Raw genomic sequence first — 16,196 nt, forward strand, 5'->3', positions numbered from 1 at the left:
TGTTTATTAGGGGACGCTCCTTCCACAAGGAATTCACCATGAGGTCTATGTTGTTAAAACTAAGTTCCCATGAGCATTGAACTGAATTGCTCAGGGACAGCTCCCAGGCCTAGAGCTCAAGCCCCACGACTGACCAAAAAAAAAAAAAAAAAAAAAAAAAGAGATCTTTCATGCTATTGTTTCTAACATATTTATAGCATTATGTCTTTGTTGCTTTGTATGTCCCTCCCCCATGGTATAAAGCCTGCTTTCACTGTATTTGATGTTGGTATATGTGGAGAGAAGGGAAAAAACAAATCGTTAAAACAGGGATACAGGAGGACCCATTACAACAATGAGATGTACAAGTTGTTATGTCGAAAAACAAACTTTACAACTTTGGTGGGGTGGATGGGGGAGGGGGGGGAGGGTGTGAAGGGATGGAAGGGGAAACAAAGAAGGAGGCTACAATGCTTGATAAGAAATGTACTCATTATCTTGCCCATGTAATTGTAACCCCTCTGTACAGTATTTTCACAATAAAAAAATACGTTTATAAAAACAAAAAAAAAAAAAAAAAAAACTAAGTTCCTCTAACACCAAAAGAATAGTTATTCTTTGACCTGGAGGCCTTACATGCTATACCAGGCCTGGGGACATGGACTCTCCCTGCAGACCCGCTCTCGATCGCTAGCAGCCCAGCAACCTCACCAACCACCCAGCCTTTAGTTTTAAACAGGAGGGTGGCCCTCCTATATGACGTGCCAAAGTCCATGGCACTGGCCAAGCACTGAACTCCCTGCTGCGTGCTCCTTTAAAAACATTAGCAGAGGCTGGGAAGGTGGCTCAGTGGTAGAGCGCTTGCCTTGCATACATGAGGCCCTGGGTTTGATTCCTTAGAACCATATAAGCAGAAAAAGCCAGAAGTGGCGCTGTGGCTCAAGTGGTAGAGCTCCAGCCTTGAGCTGAAGAGTTGAGGGACAGCGCCCAGAGTTCAGGCCCCACAACCGACCAAAAACAAAACAAAACAAAAACAAAAAAAACATTAGCAAAACAGCAAAAGTGCAAGAGACTAGAATACGTTCACTCCCCTGTATGAACGAATGATATTATATCAATCAGCACAAACGTACCTATTCTCTATGCTTATGCTTATCCTGCACACACACACACACACACACACACACACATACACACACACACACACACACACACACACACAAACTGCTCTCCATAAAAACCAATAATTCTCATGGCTCCTGCACTGTGTGCCTAGAGAACAGAGCATTCAGATTTCAAAAGGGAATCAGAAAAACAGTAGATTTGGTTAAATGTATTAAATATAACAGAAAAGTGATGACAAAAATGGATTACCTATTTAGCCATGAGGAATAATTATGGGAAAAAATTAAGTATTCAGTAACAAGAAAAATGACACTGTTTTTAGATCTGAGATACATGGGTTAGGGAGTAATGCAGAATTTAATTTTACCTAACAGTATTAAGAAATAAGATAGAGGCTGGGAATGTGGCTCAGTGGTAGAGTGCTTGCCTTGCACGCATGAGGCCCTGGATTCAATTCCTCAGCACCACATAAGCAGAAAAAGCCAGAAGTGGAGCTGTGGCTCAAGTGGTAGAGTGTTAACCTTGAGCTGAAGAGCTGAGGGACAGCACCCAGGCCCAGAGTTCAGGCCCCACGACCGGTTAAAAAAAAAAAAAAAAAGAGAAGAAATAAGATGAGCTAAATACTAATGGTTCATGCCTATAATCCTAGCTACTCAGGAGGCTAAGATCTGAGGATCGCGTTTCAAAACAAAACCAGCCCCAGGCAGGAAAGTCTATGAAATTCGTATCTCCAATTAATTAACAAAAAGCTGGAAAAGGCACTGTGGTTCCAAGTTACTAGAGCACTACCACTGAACACAAAAGTTCAAGGCCTGCCCTGAGTTCAAACCCCAGGACCCTTCTCCCCACCAAAAAAAAAAAAAAAAAGGAAAAGAACAAAAAATGACCTTCTACCTGAAACTGTTCACACCTGTAATCCTAGCTACTCAGGGGGCTGAGACCTGAGATCTGAGTTCAAAGTCTGTAAAATCTGTAAGATTTTTATCCCCAATTAACCATTTAAAAAAAGCTAGAAGTGGAGCTGTGGCTCAAGTGATAGAGTGCTAGCCTTGATCAAAAAAGGTTAAGGGACAGTGCCTAGGCCTGAAGTTGAGCCCCAGGTGGGCACAAAAAAAAAAAAAAAAAAAAGAAGGAAGAGGAGGAGCAGAAGAAGAAGGAGGAGGAGGAGGAGGAGGAGGAGGAGGAGGAGAGGAAGAGGAAAGCAAAGAAAGTAAAAAAAGAAAAAAGAAAAAGAAAAGATAGCATTCTGAAATTGTGTAAAGCAAGGGATGGAAAATTAAAGCTGATTGAAAAAAGTTGTTCCTATATGCCCTTTGCGTGTACTCTTCCAAAAAAATATAAGCCTAACAGTTGACCTCTGTGTTTCCAGGCCACCCTGCACATAGTTCCTAATCTTTCAGAGAGTAGCTGTAGGGCTGGGACAGGGCCAGGAGGCTCCACCCAAGCTTCCTGCTGGAGACTCACTACTCCTCACAGTTCCTGTCTGCTTAGGTCTCAGCAAAGCTCCAAATGATATATAGGTCAGAACCTTTCAGAGCCACCTGTAAAAGGCTAAAGCTACAGTTGTGCTGTATATTAAGATAATACACAGTAAGATCCCACCTATACTGTACTTTAAAGTGGGGATTTCAGGGCTGGGAAGGTGGCTCAGTGGTAGAGAGTTTGCCTTGCATGCCTGAGGCCCTGGGTTCGATTCCTCAGCACCACATAAGCAAAAAGAAAAAAGCTGGAAGTGGTGCTGTGGCTCAAGTGGTACAGCGCTAGCCTTGAGCTGAATTGCTGAGGGACAGCACCCAGGCCCAGAGTTCAGGCCCCACGACCGAACCCAGAAAAAAAAAAAAAAAAAAGTGGGGATTTCAGCAGGTATGATTTCAGAGATGCTCTAGCATCTCTACACCAACAGTACCATCTCCATGCTATGCAGAAGGTCACAAGGACAGTGACAAGTGAACAACAGGAGTTTGGCCTGGTGTTACCTAAGGCTTAGCAGCACAGGCTAAAAGCATGCTATACAGGCATTTGGAGGCACCTCCTGACCTACTCACCTGCTTTCCTCTGTACTTGAGAGGACTACTTAACCTCTCTAAGCCTCAATTTCATCCCCAGTAAAATGAGAATACTAATAGCCCTGCCTCATGGAGCTACATGGTTTAGATGGAATTATATCTGTGGTTTATTTGTGTATGTGAGTGCGCATGCGCGGGCACATGTTTGATGGTACTAAAGGTTAGATCCAATCTCTCAGGCCTTGTTGTTGGGGGAGGAAGAGGAATTTTACTGTTTGTTTTAATACAGGGTTTCATGCTTTTGCTTGGGATGATCTCAAACTGAAATCCTCTTACCTCCTGAATATATGGGATTACAGACATGCACCAGTACAGCTGGAAAGATGTGATTTCACACATTTAGACCAATGGCTGGCTTTACAAAGTTTAAGTTACTGTCAGTAAGTTACTGACACTCAAGAGTATGCACTTACCTCTTTTTGACTGCATGTTTTAGGCCAAAATTTCATTAACCCCCTAATAACCTAAAAGAAGAAAAAAAATTAAAGGTATATAACTTTTCAGATACACATTCAGGAAAAGTGGTTTTTCTGAAGTTTTTTGAAACTATGACAAAACACTTACTGGTTCAGTGAGTGAAGGGTCTTTTTCCAGAAATTGTACTATACAATACGCCAACTGAAGAAGCAAAAAGGAAAGGCAAAACTTTACATTCTACATCTAAGGGTGCAAATGAGTATTAAAACCTACTGCTCTCTGGTTTCAATTTGTACATTCTGGGCTTAATGTCCCATCAGTTCATTCTAAATATAATAAAAGTAAACTTAATCAAGCAAAAGAGAACTACTACTTATTTACTTTTTTTCCCCTTCAGTAAGATGGAATCTCTGGTCTTGAACTCCTCGGCTCAAGTGAACTTCTACCTCAGCCACTAAGAGTTGCTGGGACTGGAGGTATGCACTATTAAATCTAGCTGGAAGTGGCTTTCACAAGCCAAAATATGGCGTTAATAAGGAAGGCTCTAGAATTTTGAAGAACTAATGAAAAACACAGGGGGAAAAAAAAACATACTTTTCTTTACCTTGGAGAGTACAGTCATCCCTTGCTATATTGCAGTTCACTTATTGTGGCTTCACTGTACTGTGAGTTTTTTTAGAAAAATATATAAACAGCCAGGTGCCAGTGGCTCACACCTGTAATCCTAGCTACTCAGGAGGCTGAGATCTGAGGATCAAGGTTCAAAGCCAGCCTGGGCAGGAAAGGCCATGAGACTCTTATCTCCAATTAACCACTATAAAACTGGAAGTGGTGCTGTGGCTCAAGTGGTAGAGTGCTCGCCTTGAACTTAAGGGCCCAGGGACAGTGCCCAGGCCCAGAGTTCAAGCCCCACAACTAACCAAAAACAAAACAAAACAAAAAAACAAAAACAAAAAAACCCCACATAAATAGTGATCCCTCACCTACTGCAGGAGCTACATTCCAGAGGCTCCAGCCATAGGTGAAAATTCGCTAAGGAACAAAAAGTAAACCACAATACAATACAGCAAGGGACGACAATATAATGCTGCTACTTAGATTTTTACCTATCATGGGAGTCTCTGGAAATGTAACTCCCATAATAGATAAGGGTTCACATTTTAAACTGTAACAAGTTTAAACACCTTTTTTATATTTTTTGGTCTTGGGGCTTGAACTCAGAGCCTAGGTGCTGCCCCTGAGCTTCTTTGGCTCAAGACTAACACTCTACCACTTGAGCCACAGCACCTCTTCTGACTTTGTCTGAGTAATTTATTGGAGGTAAAAGAGTCTCAGACTTTCCTGCCCAGACTGGCTTCCCACTGTGATTCCCCAGATCTCAGCCTCCTGAGTAGCTAGGATTACAAGCAATTATGGAAATACTAATGTCAGAAGAACTGAGTTTGCAAACTTTTCATTCTGCTTCAAAAGCAGTTGTAAAAAGTGTGTGCATTCCTATAACCATAGCACTTGACAGGTTGAGGCAGGAGGATCAAAGGTTCAAGGTCAGTCTGTGGTATATAATCAGATGCTGTCTCCAAAAAATACCAGTCTTTCCAAGTTCTACCTGGGCATGGAAGAGTGACAAGCTTCTGACGGTATGTAAAGGGATCAGCACTTTCACCAGAAACTGTTTGTGTTCTGCCTTAAGGGGTAAAGCAAAGCCATTGATAATACTAGGAAAAAGGAAAAGAGATACAAATTAGCAATTCAAGCACAGCCAGCACGCTATGCTATACCACCAACTGACCACGTGAGACTGTTAACTCTCAATAAGCTTCTATTATAGACCCAGACACACAGCCACAACATACTTATGCCCACTTCAGTGGTCATCAATGCTTCATAGTTACTTCACATTTAAGTAGGAAAGGAGTGAGAAGCTAAATTTGCTTATGATCACCTAACAAAGGCTCCTGTGCTCTTAAAATTAGTCAGATGGTTCCCCAAAACATTTGTGTGTGTATGTGTGTGCCGTGTGCCAGTACCAGAACGTGAACCCAGGGCCTGGGTGCTCAAGGCTGCCATTTGACAGTTCTACTTTCAACTTTTGGGTGGTTAATTAGAGATAAGAATCTCATAGACTCTCCTAACTAGCTAGAATTACAAGTGTGAGCTACCAATGCCTAGCCCAAAAACTTTTTATCAGCATCTTTTATTTTTCCTTCCTCCTCCTTTTCCTCCCTGTCACTGCCTCCTTGCTAAACTTCCTCCTGAAATACAACCTTTAAGTTTTGAGAAATGATCCTTGATTTCTTGAAGTCTCTGCTTAGCTTGTGTCTGATCTTCAGAATGCTATTTACCTGAGACGAGCAATTATGTAACAAGTGCTCACCTTCCTAATATTTCCAGCAGTTCAGCTACACCATTGAAGTGTTCAGTTTCATAAACAAACCTGGGAAGGGGAAGAAGGAGAATAAAGTCAAGACTGTGGGTTGACATATGGGACGTTTACTTCTTATTTCTATGAAAACATTAACTTTGCCTCTTCTCCTGCTCCCCCACCCTCCACTTACCTTAGAAAAATATTGTTAATCTGTTTTCGGATAAATGCTCTAAGACCAAGAAACTTGCCATAAATTCTGTGCAAGACTGTTTTTAAGTAGTCCCGTTCCCGAGGGTCTTCACTGTCAAATAGCTCCAGAAGCTATTGTGAAGAAAAGATAGGGCAGATGTCAGTGGCAGTTGCAGGAAAGGATTTAGGAGTGCTATTGTGCATTATTTAAAACCTCTGCCTTCCTTCTTTTTTCTTTTCTATCTCAGCCTCCAGAGTAGCTGGAGCTTTTGTCCTCAAAAAGTTACCAATCATATACCAGGCACAGTGCTAGTCTCTGAAAATAGAGTGCTAACAAATGTGACAGACAAAGGGGTTTGTAATCCAGTGAAGATACAAATAATAACAACAACAAATGTAATCATGGTCAACACTTGCACTCTGCATGTTTATTATGTGATAGTGCTATCTCAGTTTTGCACATCAGGAAAAGGGGGCACAGAAAGTTTACGTGACCTGCTGTGGGTTTGTAGCTGGTCAACAGCAGAGCTGAGATCTGAACCTAGGCATTCAAGGTCTTAAAGGCATTTCCTCAAACACTGTACTATACTATTATACTGCTTATGTTCCAAATATAGGACTTCAGCTCTACCAGCATATACAGGTACATAAACAACCTAACCTAAAGCATACATCAAAACTCCCAAAGATGCCAACAATATTCTCCTTTTTTATCTGCGCTCTTTTATCTGCATGCTCATTTTGTAAATATTCATCACATTACTTCTATATAAATTACATGCAAGTAACTCTTTAAAATATGGAACCTTAAATAATAGAAACCTGCCAGGCGCCAGTGGCTCATGCCTATAATCCTAAGCTACTTGGGAGGCTGAGATCTGAGGATCACAGATCAAAACCAGCCCAGGCAGGAAGCTCCGTGAGACTTTTATCTCCAATAAACTACTAGAAAAACGGAAGTGGCACTGTGGCTCAAGTGGTACAGTGCTCACCTTGAGCTGAAGAACTCAGGGACAGTGCCCAAGCTCAGAGTTTAAGTCCCACAATTGACCAAAAATAAATAAAACAAAAAAATAAATAAAATAAATAGAAACCTGGTAACATCACATCCATGTATTCTTGAGACTCAGACCTCAAAAGAGGTAGTTACGAAAGAGAAGTATTACACCAAATGACAGTAGGCACTACACATTGAACTCAGTCACTATCAAAAATACCGGCTGCAGCGAGGCACCTGGGGCTTATGCCTGTAATCTTAGCTACTCAGGAGGCTGAGAAGTTGGGGACTGCAGCTGGAAGCCAGCCTAGGTAGGAAAATCTGTGTAACTCTATCTCCAATTAAGAACCACAAAAAGGGGCTGGGAAGGTGGCTCAGTGGTAGAGCGCTTGCCTTGCATGCATGAGGCCCTGGGTTCAATTCCTCAGTACCTCATAAGCAAAAAGAAAAAAGCCGGAAGTGGTGCTGTGGCTCAAGTGGTAGAGCACTAGCCTTGAGCTGAAGAGCTGAGGGACAGTGCCCAGGCCCAGAGTTCAGGCCCCATGACCGGACCCAAAAAAAAAAAAAAAGAACCACAAAAATGGGGGGGAGGATGGGAAGGAATGAGAAGGGGAAACAAAGGAGGAGGCTACAATGCTTGATAAGGAATGTCCTTATTACCTTGCTCATGTAATTGTATCCCCTCTGTATTTTCACAATAAAAAAAAATATATTGAAATACAAAAAAAAAAAAAGGGTTTAAAAAAAAAGAAGAAAAAAATTATTTTCGCAAGGGGGGGTGGGGGGGGGGGGGAGGGGAGAACCACAAAAGCCAAAAGTGAAGCTGTCCTTCAAGTGACTGAGTGCTAGCCTTGGGGAAAAGAAGCTCGGGGAGAGTACCCAGGCCCTGAGTTCAATCCCTAGGACCAGCACCAAAAAAATAAAACACAAAATCAGCTGCTTTGTTTTCCAGGAATTGGTCAAATCTTTAGCTATATAGACATAATTCCAGGGGGAGTGGGGGGTGGGGGGAGATGGGAAGGGATGGGAAGGGGAAGCAAAGGAGGAGGCAACAATGCTTGATAAGAAATGCACCCATTACCTTGCCCAGTATTTTCACAATAAAATTTAAAAAAAGATATAATTCCAACACTCAGAGGGCTGACACAGAATCTCATAAAAATAAACAAGAGGGAGGGGAAATGAGGGAGAGCAAAAGGGGATGGATTTGATCAGACTGTCACAAATAATGTATGCTAATAAAAATGAAAGGGAGGGACAGGAGAAGGGAGGAATGGAGGCTGGAGGGAAAAAGGGAAGGAAGGAAGGAAGAAAGGAAAATAAATACACAGGACCTAGAGAAGCAAAAACCATCAGGTTACAGAGGGGACACAAAATTAGAAGCCTCACATATCTTGATTTCAAAACTTACTATAAGCCTATAGTAATCAAAGAAGTGTGATACTGACATAGGATAGATATGCCAAGTGAGAATTAAGAATCCAAAAATAAATCTCAAATGTATAGTCAACTGATTTCCTGTAAGGATGTGAGGATATTTCAGCACAGGAAGAATAGTGTTTTTCACCAATGGTGCTAGGATGATTGGATATCCGCGTGCAATAGGATAAAGTTGGACCTCTACCTCATACCAAATACTCAAATCTATTTTCAAATAAAAAAACCTAAAGAAATGAACTATAGAAGAAAATGTAAAATTAAGTGTTCATAGTCCTAGACTAAGTGATTTATTTTTAGCTGTGAAATGAAAAGCTTATCTAGGCAATAAGAGAAAAAAATAGACTATCAAAATAAAAACATCAGTGCTTTAAAGAACACTATCAGGCTAGGAATATGGCTTAGTGGTAGAGTGCTTGCCTAGCACGCATGAAGCCCTGGGTTCAATTCCTCACTACCACAAAAACCACACAGAAAAAGCCAAAAGTGGTACTGTGGCTCAAGTGGTAGAGTTCTAGCCTTGAGCAAAAGAAGCTGAGGGACAGTGCCCAGGCCCTGAGTTAAAGCAAAAAAAAAAAAAAAACAAAAAAAAAACAAAAAGTATCAATAAAGTGAAACAGTGCATCACATAATGGGAGGAAATATATGCAAACTATTGACTAATAAGACTAGTGTCCACAACATAGATGAACTATTAACCTCAATAAGCAAAATTGATTCCATTTAAAATTGAATGATCTTTATTTTAAATGGACATTGCAAAGAAGGCATACAAATGACTAATAGATGCATGAAAAAGCATTCTATTTCACTAATCACAACAGTAGCACCAACCCCAAACAAAAACAAGATACCACTTGGTGACTGTAACTAAAAAAGCACTGGTAAGGATGTAAAGAAATTGAAACCCTCGTACACAGTTGGCAAGCAAATGGGTGCATTCGGTGTGGAAAATAGCTTGGCAGTTGCTCAAAAGTTCTACAGTTGGACAATTCCACACTCCCAGTGTACAATGAACAGAACTGAAGCCATATATCCATACGAAAACAATACAAAAATGTTCACCGAGTGATGTCTTTCACAGCAAAATATTTCAAGAGCAGGGAAGAGAGACTACACACAGAAAGCACAATACTATCATTATATATTAAAAAAAAAAAAAAGCGTGATACACGCGAGGTGCCAGGGTGATGGTAAAAGCAAGACAATGTCATCTGCTTTCATAGAGCCCAGTCCAGTGCTGGCCACGCTGAATAAATACAGCACAGGACGCTGTACAAATGTGTAAGACACTTGCTCTATATGGAAGAAAAACAATGACAGAGATGGTTTCTCTAAAAAGTGATATCCCAAAAAAGCAGTAAGAGTTTAAAAGTAGGGCAGCAATATTTGTATTAGTCAGCTTTTTGGGGTTATAACAAGCAAGAACTTAGCTCAGGCTACTTATGAGGAAGAAAAGGTGTATTTAGCTCATCAAAGTCCAAATGGCACAGCACAGCTGTAGGCAAGGGCTGCGCCTAATGACATCACCCTATAGTGCAGCTATCAATCATGTGGGAGCAGACCAATGACTGCATCTCCAACCAGGAACAGAGAAGCAAACACTGGTATCCCACAATGCTTCCCACTAGCCCACTCCAAATATTGCCCTGTGTGAACTCCAATCAGCAGGGCCTTTGGGAACCTTCTCAATATCTACACTGAAAGCTGGAAGCTGACAGAGCGATTCCATAAACATCTAGAGGAAGATGAATAAAATGACACAAAGGTGTGTCTAACTAAAATGTCAATCAAATATGTAGGCAGAAAACGACAGCATCCAGACAAGTGATCTTTTAAAACATGTACATCAAGTATCAAATTTGCATCAAGGTAACTTTCTCATCAAGTATCAAGAGAACATATTCCACCAAGCAAAGACAAGGTCCAGAAAAAGGCAAAAGCCATCTCAGGGGGACCACTTGGACTTAGCCTGAGAGAAAGTACCAGTGCCAAGCAGAGCCAGATGACCAGGGCTCCAGGAAGGAGGCCTCTAAGAAGAAAAGGAAGGAAAAGAGTAAGGAGGAAAAAAAAAATCATAATGTAAGGCTTGAAGCTTTGAAACTACTACAGGAAAACGGATGAAGATCTAAGCACAGGCAATGGCTTTCTGAATAGAATTCCAATAGCTCAAGAAATAAGACCAAGAACTGCCAAATAGGATTGCATCAAATTAAAAAGCTTCTCCATTTGCAGAAGCTAGATCTAAAATACACTGGGACATGATTACCTATACAGACTCTAGGCATTCACACGCAGTGAGACCAAAGGAGGGTATTCTCAGGAGAGGAACACAAAGCCGCGATGCTTGTGTGCATCTCTCTGATCTATAAAATAATATTTATTGATATATACTCCAGGAAATGGGAGCTGTTGTTCTTGTTTTCTTTGTCCTATTTCCCATAAACAATTCAGAAAAAGCCAGAAGTGGTGCTGTGGCTCAAGTAGTACAGTGCTAGCCTTGAGCACAGAGAGGCTCTGGGTCAGCACCCAGGCCCTAAGTTCAAGCACCACCCGCCCCCGACTGGCAAAAAGGACCACTATCGGAAATGAAGAGATTATGGCAACAGAGTGGGCCATAATCCCCACTTGGCCAAAGGATTAAAGGGGAAGTTTCTAGTAACTCTTGCCTTGAAGACCTTTATGGAAAACAAGTATAAAAATTTCAAAGGTAAAAATATGAACAATTCTACTAAGTCACAGCTTCCGTCCAATTTTAGGCATTCTAACTAGACAGGTCCATTTCCCACCCCCACCCCCTTTATGTGTATCGAATTCAAGGAAACCTTGTGATTTCTAAGGAAGACAATCAATTTGGTCAGCATTTCAAAAGAGAGCTGTTGTAACTACATAAAAATGCACTAACAGGCTGCAGGTGGGGACTGGCTACTGGTAGGACTCAGGTAAATGAACATGCAGTAAATGTCCTTGTTCAGAAAATATTCAGAATTTCAAGGCAGAACCACTGAGCACCACACCAGGCAAAGGACTCTTTCCTACAGAGGGTCAGTGTACCCACTCAAGCTGAGTGCTGCAGAGGCCGGCTCGGGACACAACACTAACAGTAGCAAAGCCCTTTGAGAGGTTTCTTAGTTAAATGCTGAGCAAGACAGGATGAGATGAGTTATTATTTATCTGCAATAGCCATCTGATAAAATTCTAGGTAGAAAAACAGTTTCTCAAGTTTTAACTGCTATAGGCTGGAGGTGGGGGGAGACAGAAAAAGAGAAAGATGTTGACATTCATGAAACTTGCTTGCAAAATCTCCTTGTATTAAGGTTGAGATTCAAGGCCTTATAATTTTTATTTCAGTTTAGAACTTACAGTGCGTGTGTGTGCACGTGCTGTTCCTGGGGCCTGAACTCAGGAACTGGATGCTGTCCCTGAACCTCCTCTGTTTATGGCTACCATGTGAACAACTCCACTTCCAGTTTTCCTTGTAGTTTACTGGAGATAACTCTCCTGCCCAGGTTGGCTTTGAACTGCGATTCTCAGATCTCAGCCTCCTGAGTAGCTAGGATTACAAGTGTGAACCACTAGCACCTAGCCTAGAGCTTATAATTTTTTAACAGCTTGGTTTGTGTTATGTCCAATTTGGCTTGAGTTTTTAAGAACACAATAACAAAAGGTCATTTTAAGGCCAGGCTGCATTATTTGCATAATGTGCATATAATTACAACACCTTTCAGCTAAATATAACTGCAAATGTGAAGTACAAATTACTAAATAGCTATCTCCAGCAGTACATATGTTTCTGGGGATACTTGACTTGTATGTCTCTTAGCAACCACTGACAAGTTTTTCAGATCTGCAGAGAGGTTGAAAACAATCTTCAGAAATACTCTGTTCAACTGTGGTCACAATAACCCACCCAAAGAAACAATCAAGGTTTGCTATTCACTTGTTTCCCAATCAGAAAGAAACCATCTCCCCAACATTCCTTACACAGATGAAATGATCTTTATGGAGGACAGGCAGATTTGTTCACAAACAGAGGCAAGCATACAATTTGTATGTAGCTGCAGAAGGCACTTTACCAAGTTACCTAATTCTAAAATCAACATTACCATGGGCACCAGTGTACTGTGTGATAAAATGACAGTCTTTAATGTCTGACAGCTTTCCTGTGTAAAGACTTAGATGAGTACATAAAAGATGCTAAAGGTTATGTAAATGAAGATTTAATTTTAAAAAAATCACAATGAAATTCCAGTAGGCCAGTCATATTCCTGAATACAAAACAAAGAATAACCCTAAAAGAAAAACATCTAAAACCCCTCAATAAAAATAAAGGAACATGCTGTTTTGTCTGGCCCATTCATAATCTACATCTCCATGGTTTTCTGTTGAACGGTTGGTCACGCCTCCAGGGGCCAGACTAGTGGGGGGACCACAGTTTCCAGCACTCCCTTTCATCTCAGACTACTTTACTTGGCACTACTGGTCCTCTGTGAAGATCAGCGTATGCTACCCCTGGCTTTCACTTGTCATCCTGTGAAATACAGTCCTGGCACTGATGAAACCTTCACTTCCAACACTGGTCAGAAGACAGTGATAGACAAAGCCCCGCTGAACAGAATCCAGAAATAAAGAGACCATATGCAACAACTAAGAGGTCCTGACAGCCTGAAGAGAAAACAACAACAACAACAAACCATCAGGTTAAGCCCACAGGGCTCCAGTGGTTTTAGACTAAGAATCGGATTTGAAGTAATTCCTAACATGCTTGGCAAGATGTGACATACTAACACTATATGATTCTACAGCCTGAAGCTACTAAAAGAAAATACAGCTAAAAAAGGTCCTTAAAACAAGAACTTATCCTAATAAAAATGCTAGTGACAAAGCTGGATGCTGGTGGCTTACACCTATAAATTAAATTACCAGATCTGACAATGACCATTCAAAGCCAGCCCTGACAGAAAAGTCTGTGAGACTCTTATTTCCAATTAGCCAACAAAATGCCAGAAGTGAAGGTATGCTACCAGCCTTGAGCAAAAAAGCCAAGTGAAAATGTGAGGCCCTGAGTTCAAGCCCCAGTACCAGTATGCATACGTACATGCATGGGCATGCGCACACACATGCAAGCACACACACATACACACATGCACACATTAGTGATAAACCAACACAGTTATGAGCATAGTATTCATTCGTTATGACCTTACAATGCAATTCCTTTTGTACTATGGATCTTGCACGTACTTTCCAATAAGGAAACGGATGCATAGAGTACTTAATGTAACTTGTTCAAAGTCACACAATGAAAAGGAGCAGAGCATAAACTCAAACCAGCATCTACAATTAGCCACCAATCCATACTGCTTCCTGATGAGGAAAAACAACTCAAGGTACTGAATAAAGCATTTGAGCCAACACAGGAAGCATTCATCCAAGGTTTAGATTTTAAAAGGGCATATCCAAATGCTGAAAGGAAGCAAACACAATGAATATTGGGCATAAAAGAATAGTACAGCTTTACAAAAAATAGTCTTAGGAAGGCAAATGCATAGAATTAGCTGAGGTCTGCAAAAATTTTAAAAGCAAAATGAAAGCATACTTCCAACTGAAACCTGTACAATTTTTATTGATTATAATACACATGATCATTTTTTTTTAATTTTAAAAATAACTAGATACAGAGATGGACAAAAATAGAAAGTAAAATCATCGCATACTATCATGCCCTTCCAAACAATTAACAATAACTTGGCAATATCTCTTCCCAAATTCTTCACATATACTGCTAGGCTTTAATGTGCCCTTACTTCCCAATTCATGTTTTGGAAACTTAATCTCCAATACAAACCTTTTTGGAGGTAGAGCCTTTCGGGTGTTTAGCCTCAAAACTGGATTAATTTCACTTTTTTTTTTTTTTTTTTTTTTTTAAGGGACTGCAGCCAGGTACCAGTAGCTCATGGCCTGTAATCCTAGCTATTCAGGAGGCTGAGATCTGAGGATTGCCGTTTAAAGCCAGCCCAGGCAGGAAAGTCTGTGAGACCCTTATGTCCAATAAACTACTCAGAAAAAGGTAGAAGTGGCACTGTAGCTCAAGTGGTAGAGTGCTAGCCAGGGACAGTGCCCAGGCTAGGGTTCAAGCCCTAGGACCAGCCAAAAAAAAAGAAAAGAAAAAGGTACAGAAAGGGGCGGGGAGGGCTGGGAAGGTGGCTCAGTGGTAGAGCGCTTGCCTTGCATGCATGAGGCCCTGGGTTCGATTCCTTAGCACCACATAAGCAAAAAAGAAAAAAACCGGAAGTGGCGCTGTGGCTCAAGTGGTAGAGCGCTAGCCTTGAGCTGAAGAGCTGAGGGACAGCGCCCAGGCCCAGAGTTCAGGCCCCATGACCGGACCCAAAAAAAAAAAAAAAAAAAAGGAAAGAAAAGAAAGGGGCGGGAGGCGGGGGGGGGGGGGTGCCGGGAGGGAGGCACAGAAGATGAGACTGTAGGAATGGCTTCACTCTCTCCTACCCTTCCACCTTTACCATGTGAGGACACATTACAAAGTCCTAACTAGGTGCCGACACTTGGACCCTGGACTTCCCATCCACCAGAAAGAGAAATAATCTTATTCTTTACATGCTACCTAGGTTTTAGGTACAATAGACCGCTTAGCCAAATTCTGCTTTCAGTTACTCAAAGTCAACCACAATCCAAAAAGATTAAATGAAAAATACGTTTTTTTTCCTTTTGAGGCAGGGAAGATTACACGGCATGAGCGATCCACGGGAAGACAGAACTTCAGTCATCTTTGGGGAGCACGCATTTGCTTTAAACAGGGAGAATTAAGGGCCAGGGAATATAGAGCACATATAGTTCAAACATGTCTCAAGTCATAGGTGTGTTCAGGGGTGGCCAGAGATGTTCCCATAGTGGATGGAGTGGGTCAGATGGGGTCTTGTTAATAAGAGTCATTAACAGGTGTTCCAGTCTCCATGGCTCAAGAAATAATTCTCAAGTTTGCAGTTGCAGGTCATTCTGAGAAACATGAGAAAATTCCACCCTGCTCCCCTTCATCATACCCACACTGTGAATCATTTTGTCCAGCATATCCCCCTGCTGTACAATACCCGCCCCCTGGACTCTCAGCTGTTAGCTTATCAGATGGGCTGTCATGCACTGCAGTGCTTGTCTGTAGGGTTCAGGCACTTTCTAAAGGTCTTGGAGGCTCATCTTTCATGAATAAGAAGAATCCTACTGTATTCCATAGTGGCACCAACTCACTAAGACAAAAATACAAATGCCTTTTTGCCAAAGTAACAACTACAGGCTCAAAAACTATGGGTTCTGCATAGTACATGTGTTTCACTGAAAAGTAGATCACATTCTTTTTACTAACGGATGAGTAGCCCACCATAGAAATGTCCAGTTTGTTCAACCAGCTGAGAAATTAAAGTTGTTTCCATTTTGTAATAATTATTAACAACGATGCATTGAATATCTTTTTTACAACTGTCTTTTATGTACACAACTGATTATATCTTATAGAATAACTGTATCAAAATTTGAGAGATTTTTCTCTTTGGAACAATGATAGCAAATCAGGAAATACATGTTTGTGTGCACCTGTTATGTACTGGCCTTTGTC

At 41.2% G+C, this 16,196-nt stretch overlaps 1 protein-coding gene across 3 annotated transcripts in view; it reads right to left on the reverse strand.

Annotated features, from left to right (window-relative positions):
• The window catches only part of Ppp2r5e (protein phosphatase 2 regulatory subunit B'epsilon), a 143,504-nt gene that overhangs the window by 17,091 nt on the left and 110,217 nt on the right, over positions 1 to 16,196 (reverse strand). For all 3 annotated transcript variants that reach the window (XM_042682484.1, XM_042682485.1, XM_042682483.1), the window contains exons 6-10: positions 6,143 to 6,273; positions 5,962 to 6,021; positions 5,194 to 5,302; positions 3,735 to 3,788; positions 3,584 to 3,634 (exon numbers count right to left, since the gene is read on the reverse strand). In XM_042682484.1, the coding sequence (XP_042538418.1) occupies positions 3,584 to 3,634; positions 3,735 to 3,788; positions 5,194 to 5,302; positions 5,962 to 6,021; positions 6,143 to 6,273 (405 nt within the window). The remainder of the gene's footprint in view (positions 1 to 3,583; positions 3,635 to 3,734; positions 3,789 to 5,193; positions 5,303 to 5,961; positions 6,022 to 6,142; positions 6,274 to 16,196) is intronic.

The sequence above is a fragment of the Dipodomys spectabilis genome, unplaced genomic scaffold, assembly GCF_019054845.1.
Source record: "Dipodomys spectabilis isolate Male_0828 unplaced genomic scaffold, ASM1905484v1 ptg000073l, whole genome shotgun sequence".
NCBI lineage: Eukaryota > Metazoa > Chordata > Mammalia > Rodentia > Heteromyidae > Dipodomys > Dipodomys spectabilis.